Below are 19461 nucleotides of genomic sequence, written 5' to 3'. Positions count from 1 at the left end.
CTCAGTTACATTGCTCATTTTATCGCTGCCTTTTCTACTTCTCAGACTCTTTGTCCTCACCTGTCTACACTCTCCGCTTCCATTTACAAGCACTGCACCCGGACTACCTGAGCCGTACAAACCAAAAGAGGGGTATAATGTGGAGGAATCTGAAACAAATGACAATAGAGGTGTAATAATAGCCATTATCATAATAGCCCCAATTTCAAGGAAATGGAAAGCAGTGGGAAGTGTGCGTGGCAGCATTTGCCACCCCTGCAAGCCGTTATTAGAAGTGTTTGGTATTTTGAGCATAATTTGGCCGCACAATGTGTTGCGTTGATTAACAATTACTGGGCGAACAAGACAAGGGAGAAGTCGCAGGGTAAATTGCTGTTCTGAATATGAGGGTGGTGCTTTTTAGACCTGCGGCCTTTGTCAAATGACATTTTGTTTTTCTCTGAGGATTAGACAGAACCCCCTTTTGAGAGCATAATGGAAATGTGAGTCGTAGCATGTGTGTATTAAGAAAGTGAGTGTATGTCAAAAGCATACTAGCGTGACTTTTCTTTTGTATTGCAGCTAATGAGTTAACAAACTCTGAAAGTATGTTAACGAGGATAAATAAAATGTAAATGAAAAAGCTGTGAGTCCATAGAGGCTAAATGTTTATGTTTGCAGGTGCTGACTTTGACTGTGTGTGTGTATGTGTGTGTGTGTTTGTACTGACCTCCAGCAGGGCTCGCCTTGCTGCCCTTCCCTCTCTCGGTGCTGGACATGTCCAGCAGGCTCATGTCAGACATCTTGACTCCGGATCGAGCCTCAGCTATCAGCTGCCTGGCTCGCTCTCTCAGCTGTCTTCGCCGCTCTGCATCCCGCTCCTGCACACACACAATCACACACACACAGACACACAGATATTCAGAAAAACATGAACAAAAGAATTTCACTCACCCTTACACAGGCACAGGTAAATACTATCATGAGGAAGAAAATCTAATCTAAGACGATGTGTTATGTAACTCAGAATGCTTGTTTACAGTAGCCACACACAGGTTTGTATTGCATTGCATTTATTGATTATAGAAATTAATTTTATAACTTTATGACTATTTTAGAAATGTAAACTGTAGATAGAGAACACACTATTACACACACATATACACAAACACACAACACAGCAACCTGCCTTCACAGACACACCAACTACTACAAATACAAAATAAAAAGTTTTGTTATCAAAATGGATGTACACATCTTAGTGCATTATGGAGTTAGGAGTGTACACACACACACACACGCACACACACACACACACACTGTTCTTGGCACTGGACAGATACAGTATTGAGCCGTCACCATCAGAGTAATGGCAGAAATGCCATTTTCAGGGCGATCCAATCTGATCCTCCTGATAGCACAGGCCACCCCACACACATACACACACACTCACAGAGCAAACGGGAAAACCTTGATGATGTCAATTGACAAACACTTAACTGATAACGACCCCACCAAGCACACACAAGCACACACTCAGTGTACAGGCCACAAGTGTATAAGGTAAACCAGCTGGAGATACGCAAATATCCAAAACAGGTTTTTTTTTTTTTTAAATTAAGTCTTTACAAGACTGTCACAGTGTGATTTCCAGAAAATGAGAGGACACAATAAAATATACAGGAGCAGAGAGAAAGAACTAATTAATTCAGAGTGGGGCAAAGTAATGACAGCACACGCTAATTCAACAGCATTCAGGCAGTCGAGCTGTGATACTTCTAAGACTGGTGTCGGGGCAGTCGGCAATTCTGGATGAGGCCAGGGTGAAAAATGATTGTTTTGAATATTGCCTGAATGATTTAAGCCTCTGCAACAAAAACAACTGAAGTTAAGAGGCACACGAACTAACACAAACTCGCCTAACGTAACACAATCTGAGCACAAACACTTACACACTCTGAAAACTCCACCTTGCATCCCCCCTCTCCCAAACATACACAACCACATACGACCTGAGGGAGAGAGAAGCTGCATTTCTCTGTCACTGTTCTCACTCCCTGTGGTTTTCTGTTAATCAGGCTTCTCCATATTGAGGCAGGGGTTTTAGGGCTGGCCTACTGAAGCCGCCCATTTATCCATTAACAAAACAAGCGGCGCCCGCTAATGAGCTACATCTCTCCATTTCCATGTCAATTGTTTGCTTGTAGCCATTGTTAGGCTGGGACAATGGGGCTGTTTTGTAAATGACAGCAACCCTAATGCACTCTGCGTATGTGTGTGTGTGTGTGTGTGTGTGTGTGTGTGTGTGAGGGCCCAAGGGGATGCCCACAGGGGGAAGGGAACACACCTTTGAGAGAAACTGGTAAAGATATAGAGAGAGAGAGAGATAAAGGGTGAGGATATGAGTGAGAACCAGGTGTTGACACTGCTTGTAGAAAAGCAAAGTGCCGAGCATAAGAACACTTCTTTCCCTGGTCTCAGTCGGCACTGTTCCAGGCAACAAAGCAGGGAATTATGTTGTCTAAGTATCCGTAAAACAGTAAACTTCACGTGTGTAGAACGTTTCACAAACCACACTACAAAGTACTTTACAAGACAAAAGTAAGTACACAGGTAAAAAAAAACACACAAGAGACACCCTACAACAATTAAATCTTAGATGTTTTATCAACTGTTGGAAACAAGATTTTAGAAACCCGACTGACATTCAAGGGGAAGGTCAAGCATCACAACTTGATTATCAGCAGCATGCTCGACAGAGAGGGCTCCAAGGCTCAATTTCAGTTGGCTGACAGAATTTATGGTGACCCCGAGAGTTCAATGTACTGCTGCTCAGGAAAACACGTGCAAATATACAAAACGCAGGTAAATTCGGAAAGCGTCTACACCAATTTGACAACACATTTAGGAAAAATGAATGAATATAAATGGAAGCTTAGAAATAACTCAAAAATTGCATAAGGATGGTTTTGCTTAGCACACTGTCAATCACCACGTTTTAAAGTTGAGAGAGAAGAGTCAGAGGTCAGGAAATGCCTGAAATATCTTTTAGATCAACCTCATAGACGACATTTGGGACACAATGGATCACAGTGTCAACAGTGAGACCACCTTGAAATGGGTTAGCATGGATACCAGTGTTAAGCATTTACTGGTACTGAGGTGTGTGGAGTCAGTTTGTTTGGGTTTCTAATGGCTGACCAAGGAGTGGGACTAATCATGGAGTCGAATGCTGGATCGCAGCAGTGCGTCATGACAAAAAAAGGAATTCTGTCTTTCTTTGTTTATACATGTTTTGTTTTCTTCCAATAATTCTTTCTTTCTTTCCAACCTCACTTCCATTTGTCTTACTATGTTTTATGTGCAGGATTCTCTTCATTTTTATAAATGTAATATGATAAACAGTAATGTCACTGACCGCCTTCTGGCTATGGACTGGTTCTGATATCCAGTTTCGCCTTTATAGATATGGATATTGCTGGTTTAAGTGTACCTGTGTGTGTGTGTGTATACATACATCTCAGGCCACAACACACTCCAAAACATCCCACTGCATTATTGTTGTCAGCCATTTTGGGGACAGGAAATAGGAAACTGACTTTACCTATCCAGAGGCTAGGATTAACATTATAGAAAAATGCATCTGAGCCTAGCTCCGTCAGCTACAAAGCCTAGCTCCGTCAGCTACAAAGCCACAGATTAGAAAATATGAGAATGTGTTTGGAAGGAGAGGAGAGGAGAGTCTTTTCATTGTGTCGAGGACAGTGTGTGACATGATCTGGGATCGACTCTGTCTGCGGAAAAGTAAACTTATGTAAACTTATGTAATGTTAAGTAAACTTAACACCTGATTTGCTGAGGAATCGCAGATTCAGTTTCAGGAACTGGAAGGAGAACTTCAGATGGAACAAATGTTTTGGTTTTCATTATCAAACAAAAAAATATTCATGATGCAACTGTATAAATACAACTTCTTATACACTTTGCAAATGAACAAGAGGCTCATCAGACAGCTACAGAAAATATCCTGTGAGCATTAACACAACCTGCAAGATGCAAAACAAACTTTGACACATAAGCTCAAACAGGAGAGCAAAGTTTATTCATTTTAACTTGTGTGAATCAGCTGCTGTTTCGTGTTTAGGGCCTTCAAAGTTCTAAATAATGCTGATATACGAGAGGGTAGATTATTTCCATACACTATTTTAGGTACTTTAAAACTCCAGCTCTTTGTCGGACCTATAGAGATCAAATGTTTGTCGCCCAACTGTTACCAACACTGACACCCCAATTACAACCCACTGTTCTGTAGGAACACGATATACCAGAACTTTTTTCAGTCATAGGGGAGACTGGCTGACAAAGTGGTGATGAAATGCCACCTAGTGGATATCAAGCTCGCGTCAGTGATCACACTCGCTATTGGCTTTTACTCTTTACAGCTATTGCAACTGCTTTTTGGTCAATTAAAAATTGATTTCACAACTACAACAACTACAACAACTAAAAGAAAAACAGCTTCTGTCATTTTCAGCCTTGCTAAAATATTATCTAAGCATAAAGAAAATGGAACCATCAGAGGCAAACTTTAACGTTAAGTTGGCACTTTGGCTGAGAAGCTCAGCTTATGTTGTAATCGTTGGCAAAATGGTATCGTTAGTAATGTTAAATGAGTAGTCCCAGAACCCTAACGTCAGTAACATTAAACAAGTGTAATTTGAAATAACAAGTCTGCTAGCTAACGTCAGACTCCATGGAAATAACGTCAACACCTAATGCTACATCCAAATTATGACTGCTAATGTCCTCTGGCCTATCGGGCTAGAGGACATTAAATTTTGAAAACTGATGGGACCTACACGAATCACACAAACGACTGGATTCAAAATGCAGATTTTTGCAGAAAGGTAAAAAGTTTGTATCCATGATGAACACACACATAGCCCTTTTATTTGGACACTAACAACCAGTGGATGTAAAAGCCACTGGGACGCAACTTTGTTAAACAGCAGAACACACAAACGCAACGAGCCACGCCGTTACATGATCAAAGCCAAGATGAAAAAAGAAGTGGGAAAAAAAAGGAGGAATGAAAGCGTGTCAGCTGGTGGTCAGTGGGTAGCACAGCTTCAAGAATGGAGACTCGGGAGGAGAAGAGACTTTTCCTTTTTAAATGGCGACAGCAAGAACAATTGTGTACTGTGTCTTCCACTGACTGCTGGGAACCTCCAGGGGAAGAGAGGCTAAACGGTTGAGTGGGAGGCTGAGACAGAGGGCTCCTCTGTGGGCTTGGCGTCGGGGTGAGGACCCCTCTCCGCTCTGGAAGCTCTTTTTGAGCAGGGGGAGCAGGTTGTCGCCTTGGTTGCTCTTTTCTGGGCAAGGAGAAAGAGGGAGGGAGGGCACGCACCACTGGTCATGTACAGAGACCTGGCGTGGGCATCGAGTGATGCCACACACACACATACACACGAGGATGAACACACAATCACTATCTAAAAGGGTCTGCCAACCTCCCAGATAGCCAGCCAGTCTGGCAGCCAGTCATGCAGTTCCAGACATTTGTCATGACAGGCTAATTCACAGTCAAGAGGTGCTTTAGGTCTCTATCTTGTCCAGGCACACACACACACATGCTAAAGAGCTGCAAAACACACACACACACACACAGAGGCACAAAACCAATCACATAGCTGTGCAATCACAACTCATAAGCATTGTTTCAAACACCAGAATGATGATCCAGACACAAGGCAGATGTAGGAAGAATTCAGTCAGCGGTTAAACTGCTGCTACGTTCATTCAGAGCCACCCTACCAGAAAAAACCAACTCACAGCTGACAGATACTGTACACGCTTTATGTGGCTGTACACTGCATATTCACAATAATGTAATACAAGAACATACTGAAACATATAATGGCTTTTCTAAAACCAGATCATCATATGTCTACGTCATATGATCATCATCAAGGAGGTGTATTAATATATGAAAAAGAATTAAGAGACAAAGATCCCAAACTAACGTCCTGGTCACCAAAACAGTTGCCAAAAAGATTAATCACCTCTAAATTTAGAAAGAATCTTTAAATAGGCAAATGTGGCTGAGAGGTTCTGTTCATACATACAACATTTTACAATTAACAATGTAAAATTACTGTAAAATGAACACTGCCCCTGCTGGTCTCTATGATCTCTATGTGCCACCAGGTTCAGGTTTGGAGACAAGGCCGACAGTAAGAAGAGGGGCGGAACAAACAGCAACATCTTCTTTGGGGCAGGAAGCAATGGGTTTATGGGAAATGTGGTCTTAAGTCTAAACAACATCACATTGGCTTCCAATTGCTTCAATTATTTGTGTACTGCAATTAAATAAAAAAAAATAAAAAAACGTATACGCATATTTGAAAATATGTCGTACCAAATTTAGAAATCCATTAATTTCAGTTCTCCTTATTGCTCAAATTTGGGTTGAGAAAGCAAGGGAGTAAGAGAGAGAGAAAGAGAGAGAGAAAGAGAGAGGGGAGCTTATCGGCTGGCTCCAGACAGAGTGCGCGGATCAATGGGCGTGCGAGGCCCACAGTGATCAATGCATTTGATAAAGAATTAAAGAAGAGCCACTGTACATGGCTATCAAAGAACCAGGACACGGCCTAATTATGATTCGACGGGTGCGTGCCCATGATAGGGGTCTGTGTGTGTGTGCGCGTCTGAGTGTGTGTCTGTGTGTGTGTGCGTGCATCACATGTACATAAATATAAATCTGTGAGATGTCAGCGTGGAAGCGGTATGGAAGTGCGGGTTGTATACCTGTGTGTCAGAGTTTACACGTATGTGGGTGTGTCTGTGTGCAAATGGATCGGTCTGGGAGTTGTGCGCGTGAGTGTTTGTGTGAAGGTTTAGAAATGAGTGCGTATTTGTGTGTGTGCGTTTCAATGTTGCACTGTGTGTGTTTTTCATGCGCAGGTGTCATGTTGCTGTGGTCTGTGGTTGTAAAAACAAGCCTTAGTATATATGTGTAATTTCTTTTTATCATTATGTGTTTGCATGCAGTGTGTGTGTGTGTGTGACTGTGCGCATTTTCAGGTGTTCTGTGGTCTGTGGTGTTATTTCATCATGGTTTGTGTTATGTAATGACTTGTATGCATTTTCCTGTTTAGTTGTGTGTATCTGAATAAAGGCCCATCAAGGAATGGAACTGCAAACTCGCTAAAATATAAATATTCCACTTTTTTTTTTAATCCACGGCATTGGTCCATGCTATGAAGAAAAACTTAAATTATTTTGAGACAGCTGCAGCAGCACACAGTTCACGGTGCGAATTTTACTGAGAATACTGTTTGTATTTGTAAGAACAAACCAAATACTGATGTGCTGAACGTGTCACCAATTCCAAGAACAAAGGTGTTTGTGTGAGTCTGTGTAATATCAAGCTGATATTTTTTGAGCAAATAAATTTGTGTGTGTTTGACTTGAAGTTCTGTTTGACTGTGGTTTCACAGTTTGAATAAACAGTTGTCCTTGGCAGTGTGTGTGTGTGTGTCAAGTGTGTGTATGCTTAACAAAGGGCACTTGTACAGTAGGACAGGTAGAACAGGTAGAGTGGAGACCACTCAACGTACACATGCACAAAAGTCAGAGGAGCTCGCCACTGACAGGCGAGTAAGATGGGAAGGTTTTGCCCTTTAAATAGACAAGATAATTACTGGGGGGGAGAGTGAAAAAAGAGGTAGAAAGAAAGACAGAGAACATGAGCTGGACTCTGTGACGGTGGGCGACAGAAAAACACAGGTAATCTGTCACTGCACAAGATCCTTTGTAAGAAAAAAGGGGTGTTCAGTGTGTGTGAAGGGGTTCACTCTAAAATAGGAAAGCAGGAACTTTACTCCACAGCGGTGACTAGAAGTAGACTAATCAATAAGCTGCCACTAATCACTTATTTGTCTGTTTGCCAATCTTTGCAGTTCTTCATGACAAGTTAGCAGCAAAATCAGAGACATGTAAAGTCTCACGTTAACAAAAGCTCAAACCACTTAAAGAAAGCAGAATATTATGGGTGTTAAATGCATGTCCACACACACACACATGCATACAAATGTGAACAAATGTAAATTTGAAATAAACGCGAGAACCCTATCACGCAAATGCACACACACACAGATAGAGTAATTAAACCTCCCGTTCAAGCTAAAACAAATTCTTTAGGCGCTTAGTAAAGTAGTGGGATTACTGTAATTTCACATGCAATAAACATTAAATATTCTCTCCACTGAGGACTTCAGCCTTCATATTTTATTCATGCAAAGTGGCTTTAAGGCACACAGGGAGAGAGAGAGAGGCCAGAGCTACAGGGTGGACGTGAAAAACATTTGACACTTCCACTTGGTCAAACATGAACACGAGGCATGTGATAACTTGATGAAGGCAGAGAAGAGAGAGTAAGAGAGGTGCATGTGTTCAGCCGAGGTAGTGTGTGTGTGTGTGTGTGTTTTACAGCTTTCCTCTGTGATTGCTTGATCAGCTCTTGTGATGCAATTGAGAGAGCTGTCTTTCTCTTGCTCATTACACACACACACACACACACACACACACACACACACACACACACACACACACACACACACACACACACACACACACTCAATTTAGAGACTGCCTTTGATCTCCACTCCAGCCAATTCAGCCACGACACATACCCACACACTCCAGGACAAGCGCACACACACACAGTCCAAAGAAACTCCCCACCAAACTATTTAGTTTCATTAGGGGCACATTCTTCAAAAAGAAAAGACAGAGCAAGAGAAAAGGAGGGGGGGTTGAAGGAAGAGGAAGAAGAGAGAAAAGGGAGAGCTGGAAGAAGAAAGGGACGGCAGGCACATTAAAATGAGACCTGGAGAAAAACTATTACTGCTGGGAGAAAGTTGAAAAGGAGGGAGGACAGGAGGAGGAGAAGGGGAGTAAAGGACAAAGTGTGGACAAAAAGGAGAGTGCATAAGGCCATATTTGCATTTTCAAAATAGACATTTTTTTCTTTATTTGCAGCAAAGACAGCCCTTTACTGGTAGCTTTTTTCAATGGCTGAATCCATGAGAAGAAAACTGTGGCTTAAAGCTTTTTTTTTTTTTTTTTTAATACAGGGGCTTCAAATCCTCTGCAATTAGAATATTTTCATTATGGTCGTGAGATTATCAAATGATTACAGGATGATGTTAGAACAGATGCATTTATTTCAAATTAAAAGTTCACCGTTAAACTTGTCCAGTGTTTGGTAATCAGAGCCAGCAGCTGGGTGACAAGTAGCCTGTTATACAGAAATGTGCCTCTGACAAGTAAACACATTTTTTATAATCACTCGGATGAAATACAGTACGGTCAGAACTTTTTTCCTCTCTTTTAGGAATGTCAAGGTTCAGCCAGAGGGCTTTGTTTTGACCACCTGTGACACAAATGAAAGAAAGAAAGAAAAGAAAGAAAGAAAGAGAGAGGGAACACAGAGGGGAAAAAAATGAGGGCATGATTGCAGTCAAGTTGGGATCAGAGGACAGACAGCAGATGGGAAAAGATGACAACACCCACAGGTCACAACAGCAGAGACGCGGGAGACCCCTCCACTCCCGAGAGGAGGAGAGAGAGCGATGGAGGAGAAGGGGGAGGAGGAGGTGGTGGTTGGGGTGCTGGTCGGCAAAAATCAAACAGGACCCAATTATAGGAATCACAACGAGTCAGTGAGCAGGGGAACTCTCTTACCTGGAAAACACCAAGGCATGCGTGTGCAGTCTCGAGCGTGTACCACAAGCACGCACACTCTCACCCACACACACACACGCACAAATGTTCAAAAGACTGCAGAAGTGTACAGGTGCCACGTACTTGAACACACACATATTTTTACTTTACAGTTTTTGCAAAGAAACACACACAGATGCACACAGGAGCACATGCTTGTGTGTCCACAGTCACACAAAGACACACTTTTCCCAAACCTAGTGTGGATCCTGATAATTAGCCTGGCCAGGCCGGTGTGAAATTACTGTTCTCATCTGCTAATGGAGGAAAAGACCTGAAGCGAATAGACACAAAGGCACACAGACACACACACGCACTTCTCCATTAAAAATAATACCAGTGGGAAAGACTAAAAGAGAAGGAGAAAGACTAAAACAAAAATTGGGATGTCTGCAATAAGGATAAAACGAGAGAATAAAGTCTTTGCCCTAGATATTTTAGGAAAGCTCATTAATTACCCATCTGGCTCCTGTGTGGGTAGGGGGTGGTGACATTACAACATTACAAGACATCAGCACTGCGACGACTGATATGTTTTGAAGGCCACCTATGAGGAGGAGGAGGAGGAGGACGAGGAGGGGGTGGTGGGCTCAAAACAATTAGTAGTACTGCTAGTCCATCACAGACCACAGAGAGTAGGACAGACAGAAAGACAACAGGGACAGAAGAGCAACAAGAAGACGAGATACAACAGAGAAATAGAAAAAATAGACAGGAGATAAATAAAAAAACAAGCGATGGGAAAAGAAAACTGGTTTAAAATGAAAAAAAAAAAACGGACATAAAAAGACAGAGTGAGAGAGAAAGTGACTGAGAAGACAGAGATGGAGGAAAAGAGAGAAAAGTGAACCTGTGACCTTAGATGAAAGAACCAGTCACTGTGGGCTACAATTAGGGATGGCAGGAGGGAGAGCATAGGTCAAGAGAACAGGGCTAAACACACACTCACACACACGCACACACTCAAACACTCACACACGCACACGCACACACTCAAACACTCACACACACACACGCACACACTAAACAAGTATCTAACATACTGTTCGGCATCCAGCTACATTCACACTGACGGCAGTCACAGTAACTGTGGATATGTAGTATAGTGCATATGTGACACTACTAATTTAATCAAACATCAGTGTGTATGTTTTTGATTTGTCATATTTAGAGAGAGAATTAAAGGCTGCGATCACTGGAAAAAGCAAAGAGCAAGTAAATCTGGTTTGATTTAGATTTAATTAAAGATTTAACCAGTGACCTAAGTTGCAGCAGGAGATGATTTCTAAATTTGAATCTAAGAAGATATGAGGGTTATTCTGTTTAACAAAACTGAGTATAACCTTCTGTCACTAACTGCTGTTCAGGAGTTCTGGATGAAAAGTTTTGTATTTAATGTGAAGTTTGGATTCACTGCTTCCAGCAGACCGAGAAGGTTTCCGGCCAACGATCATGCCTGACACAAAAAAGACTTAATACAGTTCAAAACAAACTCATCTAAAACAAAATGCTCCTATTGTGATCGGAGATTTGATTTGTGTTACAACTAACGATTATTTTTGATTATCAATTAACATTTCAATATTACTCTGACTGATTGATTAAACATTTCAGCACCACAGAGAATTGTGCTGCCACATAAAACTGACCTATGTGAGTTCAGTTAAAAGATATACAAATCTCACACCAACTGATTTCTTATGTGCTTAGAACGCTGCATCCCTACAACAGCAGATGTAGCCCCCTCCTCTCCCTCTGCCCAAATCATTCTGTTGCCCCCACATTAGCCACTTCCCCGGAAGAATGAAGCCTGCTTTAATTGAATTAAATTATACCTTATGCATGCTAAACCACAAAGCACCTACTTAAACGGATGGAGAGTTAAATGGGAAAGGCTTGGGCCTCTCCAGCTGATAACATGGACACACACACACACACACACACGCTAATCAAAACAAGACATCAAGTAATCTAATCTGAATCACTAACAATTATCAGCACATTGGCCTCAAGGCCAGTCGTATTCCTTTGATCAATGTTTTCTATTAAAAAAAGTGTAAACAATTCAATATCTCCCTCTCGCCCCTCCTCCTTTCCCGCCTTCCCTTATGCATGGGAGCAGTGTGTGTGCATGTGTGTGTGTGTGAGGGGGTTATTAACCAATTGTCCTTGGAAATGAGTAAGGAAATCAGGAGGAGAGCGAGGCAGAAGGAGTGGAGGGGTGGGTCTGTCTACTTTAAGGAGCTAATCTAAGTGAAGTCGGCCATCTTGCCACACAACAAGGGACGGAAGAGGACCTTTTTTTTTGTCGCTGAGGAAATATATGGGCGCTGCAACAGCTTTTGAAGAACTCTTTTAATTTGCTTCCTGCCTCTGAAGACTTTTAACGCCACCAGTCCTTGGAAGGTCCTCATTTATTTCCTCAGATTATGCCGAAATGGTTATTTACGGGGCCGGCGTGCAGACATGGACACACATTTGCATGCCTACTACAAACACACAGACAAACACTGACAACACACTTAAATACACAAGCATGCACACACACAAACACACACACACACACTTTAAAAAACATCTAATTCAAGGGCATATTTCTCTTTAAGGATTCATGCAGCAAATGCAGGGGCATGTGGCTGCTGCCTTTTAGATATTTCATTACCAAAAGGTATTTATTTCATTTTTTCCTCAAATCCCTTGTCGTCACAAGACCATTTTTTTTCCTTTCCCTCCTTTCCTTTCTCTGAAACATTTGGAAACGTCACTGAGGATTTGACCAGAGCGCTTTCCCAGGGTAACTCCTGGTCCATCAGTGTGCCCCCTCCCACTGCCAGTATATTATGTTCAGTGGAGCGTGCTCGGTTCAGAGCTGGCAATTTCACTCGCGTCGTCTCTAGTCTAGTTTGCTTCGGTACAGCGATTCTCACCCCCCCACTTTACCATGAATGTACTTTTGCTGACAGGTGTTTGTGTACAACATTTACTTAGCGTTCGGGGAAAGTGAGGGGGCAGCAAATTTGGTCGGGATGTCATAAAAATTGTGCAGAGTCAAGATGACCAAAGAGAGAGAGAGAGAGAGACAGAAATAGCGAGAGAGTAAAATGCTTATAGAGAGAAGAGGGAGAGAGTGAGTCCATCCACAGTTTCTTACTGACATGTTCAGGTTGTGACGTTCAGCAGTCCATAAGAGAGTCTCAGCAGAAGTTAATAAGGAAAAGTCTTCTCTCCTTCTCAAAGCCTTCTCATAAAGGATTTACCAAAGTGGACTGCCAGAGGATGAGACAGTTTGGACAGGCTTTTCCAGCATGTTGCAAGCGTAGTGAGCAGCAAATACAGAACTGTGGAAGCGACATGAGGCTGTTGAAAAGGCTGATGGTCGCTCTAGTAGCTGTTCCTGCACACTGAGGTGATGCTGTACAACACTCCAGTGCGTGAAGAAGAGAGGCAGGGACAGACAACTCAAACTCATGCCCCCTCCACAAAACCTGAAGTTGAGACTTCAAAGTCTTCCTCAGCTGTGAGTCAGATCTGATTTTATTTAAAAATGACCAAAGAACTCACCTGTTTGTCTTTTCCTACAGTTCACACACACACACACACACACACACACACACACACACACACACCACTCTGACTCACATCGCAGACGTTTGTGGCCCTGGTTGGTGCAGTCACAGCTGAGTTGGTGACGTTCTTGTTGCCGGCTTTCATTGCAGCGTCTCTGCGGGCCTGTTCCAGGAGGAGCCTGGCTCTCTCCTTCAGCTCCTCTTGACGAGAGAGCACCTTCTGTGTGTGCAGAAAAACAGAGTGTGAGTGAGTGGGATCAGATTAAACAATGCTAGAGACAATAACCATGACTGGGTAGAGCTGATTTCTTAAAATTGTCATAAACACGGTGTGCTTCGTCGAAATAAGCCCTTATGGATGTAAGAGATGGGCAGACTTTCGTACACTTTCTTATTTGTAAGTGTGTGATGTGAAAAGCTGTAGAAATATGACAAAATTTCTTAAAAACTTCTCACCTTCTCAGCTGGGGGACTTGATACAGGGGCAGGCGTTGGCTCCTTTGAAAAAGAAAACCAAAAAATTAAATACAGGTGTGCAGCCACATTCCAAAAATACCTCTGGACTTGCACTTAAAAGTTACAAGTTCTAAATTAACTGTCACAAATGAAGTGAACCTGTGTTATTTAGTCAAATGTGCTGACTAAATAAGTGACACGGCACAGAAAAGAACATTATAAGCAGGTGGTGGTAGGAAAGGATTTAGACAAGCAAGCATAAAGGTAGGAGAAGGGTATATTCCCCATCATACACAGGACCTGCACTCTGGTATTATGGCCCAGACAGGGCTGTGAGCCCAGTGGTGTGGAGAGCATGACGGCTTTGACACAAGAAAGCAAAAAAAACACACCTAGCTCAGAATTTTATCTGCAGGGTAAATCCTGGCTGTGTTATAAGGGGGTGCAAACATTTGGCTTAGACAGAGGAATATTACAGCCAAGCTGTTAATAACACTGAAACATGTTTATCCTTTCAACAAGTAAAATCTGGCCCGGGTACAGCCGAGGATGCATCCCGCCAACTAGATAACAGCAGATCAAAATGGGGTGTCATAGCTGTCATAACACCCCCCCAACCCCCCTCCCCCCGCTGGCCCCCGCCTGCCCCGTGACCTTTCGACTTGTAAACAGGAAGCGGTAATCTGGGGTTAACCAACACAGGCAGCAATGTATTCAATGTGTGTTTGCGTGTGACTGTGTGCACACACGCACACAGGTGCATTCCAGCGCGTGTGAGAGAGACGAGATGAGGTGTGCTCTGCGCAAAGCGTCGCCACGCCTGAGCAGTCACGGCACCAACTGCCATCAACTGAAGGGATGAGAAATATAATGAAAAATATAATGAAATGTCAAAGCACGGGGTTCTCCTGGGTGCCTTCTATAGTCGCCACAGGTTAACGGCCCGGGCCTTGATGTGTCTGGGTCTCGGCGACGAGACAGGTGACGACAACATCTAATGCAGAACGGGGAGAATTTCGGTACGGTCATCTCCGCAATAGCATCAACGAGGTCGGGATTTGAAGCTTAGCGAGCGAGTGCCAGGAGGGAATGAATGTTCACAGCATCCTCTGTCTTATGACTGATGTAGCTGTGAAAGTTTCAATCAAACCCAGGGTGCAAGGATAAAAACCTGAACAATCCATTTAGGGGCCAAGCAGGTGCCTGCAGGTAAACGCTGTCAGAATCTTAATACCTGACTTAAGTAGCAAGATGAGAATTAGTCTACATCATACAGACTGATTCAGAGGTTGTTTAAGGTACAGTATTTATAATTAGACGTGAGAGAGCTTAATTAATCTCTTGCAAACCCTTAATGAACTTGTTCACGAATATTCAAAACCCTGAATGAACACTCTCCTGTTTCTACTTCTCTGCATATTTATTGTTATTACATGCCATTATTTTTCTGGGTGTTTACCTGTTTGGGAGGCGTGTCTGTGTGGTTCACCGGAGGGGAGACAGTGTCTGAGGCGGGCTCAGACTCCGAGTGACGCAGGCTGGCCCTTTTCTTCTTGATGAGGTCAGCGTCCCTGTTATAAGAAAAGCCCAGTTTCTGGTGTGGTGGTGAGGAGGAAGAGGAGGAGGAGGGAGCCCCTCTCCTGGTGGGGGACCCTGGCTCTGTACTTCCTTCCTTTCTATCCACTCCTACCTCCTCCTTCTGGTGTCTTTCTTTCTCCATCTCTCTCTCCACTCTCTGTGGTAGCTCACTGAGGTCTAAAGTGTTGCCTTTGAGCAGATTCCCCCTGTCCTCAGAGCCTGGTGGTGTCACGTGGGTCGAGTCTGTCGCTGAGGCGGCTAATACTGTGCGCGGTGATGGAATAGGAGGTGAGGATTGCAAAGGCCCTGCTGTCGGCAAGCTGGCTGAAACTGCTCCAGCTTCAGACTTCCAACCTGGCTCCATCACCTCTTCCTCAGTGGCTTTAGTGCCGTTGGACTCAGTGCTGACACCACCAGCAGATGCAGCAGGCTGAGAGGTAGCCTGGCGGTGCTGCACGTCGTTGAGCTCCGCATAGAACTTGTCCTGGCCTATGGAGGCATTTGTATCAGTTTCAAAGTCGCCTACTTTGTATGTGCTGCGACTGCTGTTGGCCTCTATCTGCACCACGTTGAGCTCCTCGCCGGAGAAGTGGGCCCGGATCTGGTACAGGTAGGTCATCACGGTGAGCTTGTCAGGAATAGCGAGCAGCACCATGTCAGATGGTTCCAGGAGACGGGAGATGCCCAAACTCGCAAAGCCATCATACGCCTGCCAAAAAAAAAAAAAAAAAAAAAAACACTTATAAAACACAAAGACACAAAAGTGAACAAACTTTCAATCATAGATTCACATAATGCCACAGAACCATTTTAACATTACAAGTAATGCCTACCTGCAAATTTGGGAAAAATGTTTTACTGTTTGAGAGAAATTCTGAATAAAGACACGAATATCCTCCATAGCAACAAAGGTTGAGAGAGATGGGGTGGTGACAACAGTTGGTGAGATAGAAGAAGTCTGGTCTCTTTTTTCTGACATAGGCTGTTTTTGGTGCAGGTTGCATTACACGCATGATCCATGTGTGTATGTGTTCATGTGTGTTTGTGCATGAGAGACACCTTTGGCATGACTGCTGACAGGTCATGTCAGGGATGGTTGTCCCAGATAAGAGACGCAGACACCCCAAGACAGAGCGCTTAATCCCAAAGTGTGTGTGAGTCTGTGTGTGTGTGTGTCCTTATCAGTCGCCTACATCAACCTGCCCACGCTCTCCGTCACGCGTGTAATTGGTCTGATTAGAGTCTGATGAGAAAATACAGGTTTGATTATCAAGCGACACACGAAACCCAATCCCCCATCACCAGATAGACTGAGAAAGAGAGACAGAGAGAGAGAAGGGATGAAAACCATTATCGCAGCCAATGACAGGTAAATAAATAGATTAACAGCGCACACACACACACACACACACAACCTCCCCATCCATCTCTTCCAGGTATCACAGCTTGTATCTGGCCCGCTTGATAGTGTTGATCAAATTCCAACCTGTTGCAGTGCTTGTTTGTTTCACTGCCTCCGTAGATCTCCCCAGTCCATCAGTCTCTCTCTCTCTTTCTCTCTGTCTCCCTCTCTGACTTCCAAACACTCCTCCATGTATTTTAACCTTTATTTATCCCAGGGATTGCTTTGAAGACCCTGCATACTCCTTGTCAGACCTATCCTGCTTCAATAAAAGTCCTTCTCTTTCTTACTTCCTTTGCATTCACCCATTAAATGTGGGCGCTTTCTTGTACAACTACTGTCTCAGGTCATGGCCACTGAGCAACTTCAACTTCAAGGATGGGTTAAAGGTTGCTATCTACGAGAGAGCCCGTGCTGAGTCATTACCCACAATCCTGTAGGTGTATACAGTAGGATGGGGGTTAACTGCTATGTGGAGTATAAATCAAGCAACACTTCCTCCCCCATTGTCAGTGATGGCGCATAATCATTATCAGTTATAAGTTTGAAAGTAAGTTTGAAAGTCTGAAATCAGTCACTACAGAGTAAATTGCTGAGTCGTCATTATGTAGGGAGGGAGCAAGGCATTGATTTCGCACACAGACCTCCTGGTTACAAACCCTGGTTAATGTAGTTAATCTTATTTCCTCAAATGCACTTGTTTCTATAACAGAGAGACAGAGAGAGAGAGAACTGGAGACACAAGCATGGAAAGAAAGAAATGGAGAATAAGAAGGTGGTGCTTTTAACAGAGAGATATTTCTCAATTTACAATCAATTATGATGTCTTTTGTTAGGAGAAATCTTTTTCACTCTCACCTCTTTTGTCCCTTTCTATTGACAGAAAGGGTAACAATGGGTGGAACATCTATACTTGCACAAGGAAATGAGGTGTATGTAAGAGAGAGAGAGTGTGTGTGTGTGTGTGTGTTTGTTCTTGCAAAGACAAGGCAGGAAGAAAGAAGTGACGGCGGGAAAAAAGAAAAGGGGAGAACAGAGAGGAGTTTGGCTTTACAGCGAGCCTGTTTAAGTCCCCCCCTCCTCCGCCCGGCAGAAAGGGAGTGTGAAAGAGAAAAGAAAGACAGAAAAGAAAGAGAAAGAATATGGGGAATAAGAGGGCCTGATTGGGTTTCTAACACGTATTCAGGGGAGCAAAGTGTGCTTGCATTGTTCCCCTCTCGCCCAGGGTAGGCTGTGAAAGAGAGCGACAACTTTGCTGCTCAATAGGGACAGAATGAAAGAATGAGAGAGAGAAAAGAGCGAGAGAAAGTGAGAGCTGTATGAAGAGGAAGGAGGGAGGGAGGCTCTTGAGCTGGGTTTTGTTTCAGGGTCGATGTTAGTCTTGACGTGTGCTACAGTCTTTCTAACCTCAGTGGCATGCTTTATTCTCCCTATATATTCTCTTATAGCTTCACAGGCACTGGTCATGTCATACTGAGACACCGATGACGACTGAGGTGAGACCAGTTGGTTTTAGGGGAACTGTTTTCTGACTCCAGCACTAGTTTCACTTTCCTTCCCAGTCCATGGCACTCAGGCCCATGCCCGTTGGCCCTGACTATAAATGTAACTATTTAAAAAGGGCTCACATATTAAAAAGTTTTAGTAATTTCCTAAACTAAAGGGGCACTGTAGTTATTAGCAAACACTGCTGAAACTGAAGTTTGTTGGGAACTATTTTCAGCTGCGGATCCGGTTTCTTAATGAGTATTTACAGCAGGAGGATGGTGCACAGACAGACGGGTGGCAAATTAAAGAAAAAAACCAGAATAAATGAGTGTAGAAACATAACGAATGCAGATGCTTCCACACAGATGCGCTGCATGGTGCAATTAAGTAATTAACATCTAATCATGCTATGTGAGTGACTGAGTGACTTTGAAAGAGCGCTCCATTGTCGGGGAACGAATGACAGCAGCTTCAGTCAGAAAGACCGACCACCTGGCCTGTGTTTCAGTAAGAATAGTGACGAAAGTGACTTCTGTATTTAGATTTATGGGAAAGACGCCAGTAACTAGGGTCAGAAATTGTGGTCGACGGTGAAAATTTGATGACCGTCATGTTCGTGCATTAGTGCGATACGTAAAGAAAAAAAAAAAGAGGAGAAACTCTTCCTCAGGTGACTGAGAATGTCAGTGCAGGACGTGATCAGACTGTCGACAGTCACATAGAGAGGGATGTTATAGCAGGGCTGCAGAGCATAAACCCCTCATCACAAAGATGAATGCACATTTGAGAGTTCAGTGGTGCAAAACCCGCGGGCACTGGTCTTCAGAGATGTGGAAAAAAAAAAAAAAAGTGATGTGGTCAGATGAGTCATCCTTCACCATATTCTCCACAAGTGGGTGAGTGCGTATGTGGCGTACACCAAGAGAACGGTACAGGCCTGAATGCTGGACACATATAGTGAATGGATCCGGTGGCTCTGTTAGGCCGTGGGTGTTTTTGCTAGCATAGTTTGGTATGCTAGCTGTATATCCTTATTAAAAATATTACTATACGTGATAATGATTTGAAATATGACTGTCAATAAATTTCATCCTCAGTATTTCTCAACACAGACTGATTAGAGCAACATTTTTGTCCAGTGTGACTGTTATGCATTTTGGAAAATACCTAGTTTTCTCACTTCCCATCATCCAGCTGACGAAGCTT

The 19461-nt window shown here is 43.3% G+C and overlaps 1 protein-coding gene across 3 annotated transcripts in view; it reads right to left on the bottom strand.

Annotated features, from left to right (window-relative positions):
* The window catches only part of ehbp1 (EH domain binding protein 1), a 129348-nt gene that overhangs the window by 45108 nt on the left and 64779 nt on the right, over positions 1-19461 (bottom strand). For all 3 annotated transcript variants that reach the window (XM_041049983.1, XM_041049984.1, XM_041049985.1), the window contains exons 13-16: positions 15247-16074; positions 13788-13829; positions 13405-13551; positions 710-860 (exon numbers count right to left, since the gene is read on the bottom strand). In XM_041049983.1, the coding sequence (XP_040905917.1) occupies positions 710-860; positions 13405-13551; positions 13788-13829; positions 15247-16074 (1168 nt within the window). The remainder of the gene's footprint in view (positions 1-709; positions 861-13404; positions 13552-13787; positions 13830-15246; positions 16075-19461) is intronic.

This window comes from Toxotes jaculatrix, chromosome 11 (genome assembly GCF_017976425.1).
Source record: "Toxotes jaculatrix isolate fToxJac2 chromosome 11, fToxJac2.pri, whole genome shotgun sequence".
In the NCBI taxonomy this organism is placed as follows: domain Eukaryota; kingdom Metazoa; phylum Chordata; class Actinopteri; family Toxotidae; genus Toxotes; species Toxotes jaculatrix.
Note: the sequence above shows the minus strand (reverse complement) of the source record. Positions and strands in the feature narration are given on the sequence as shown.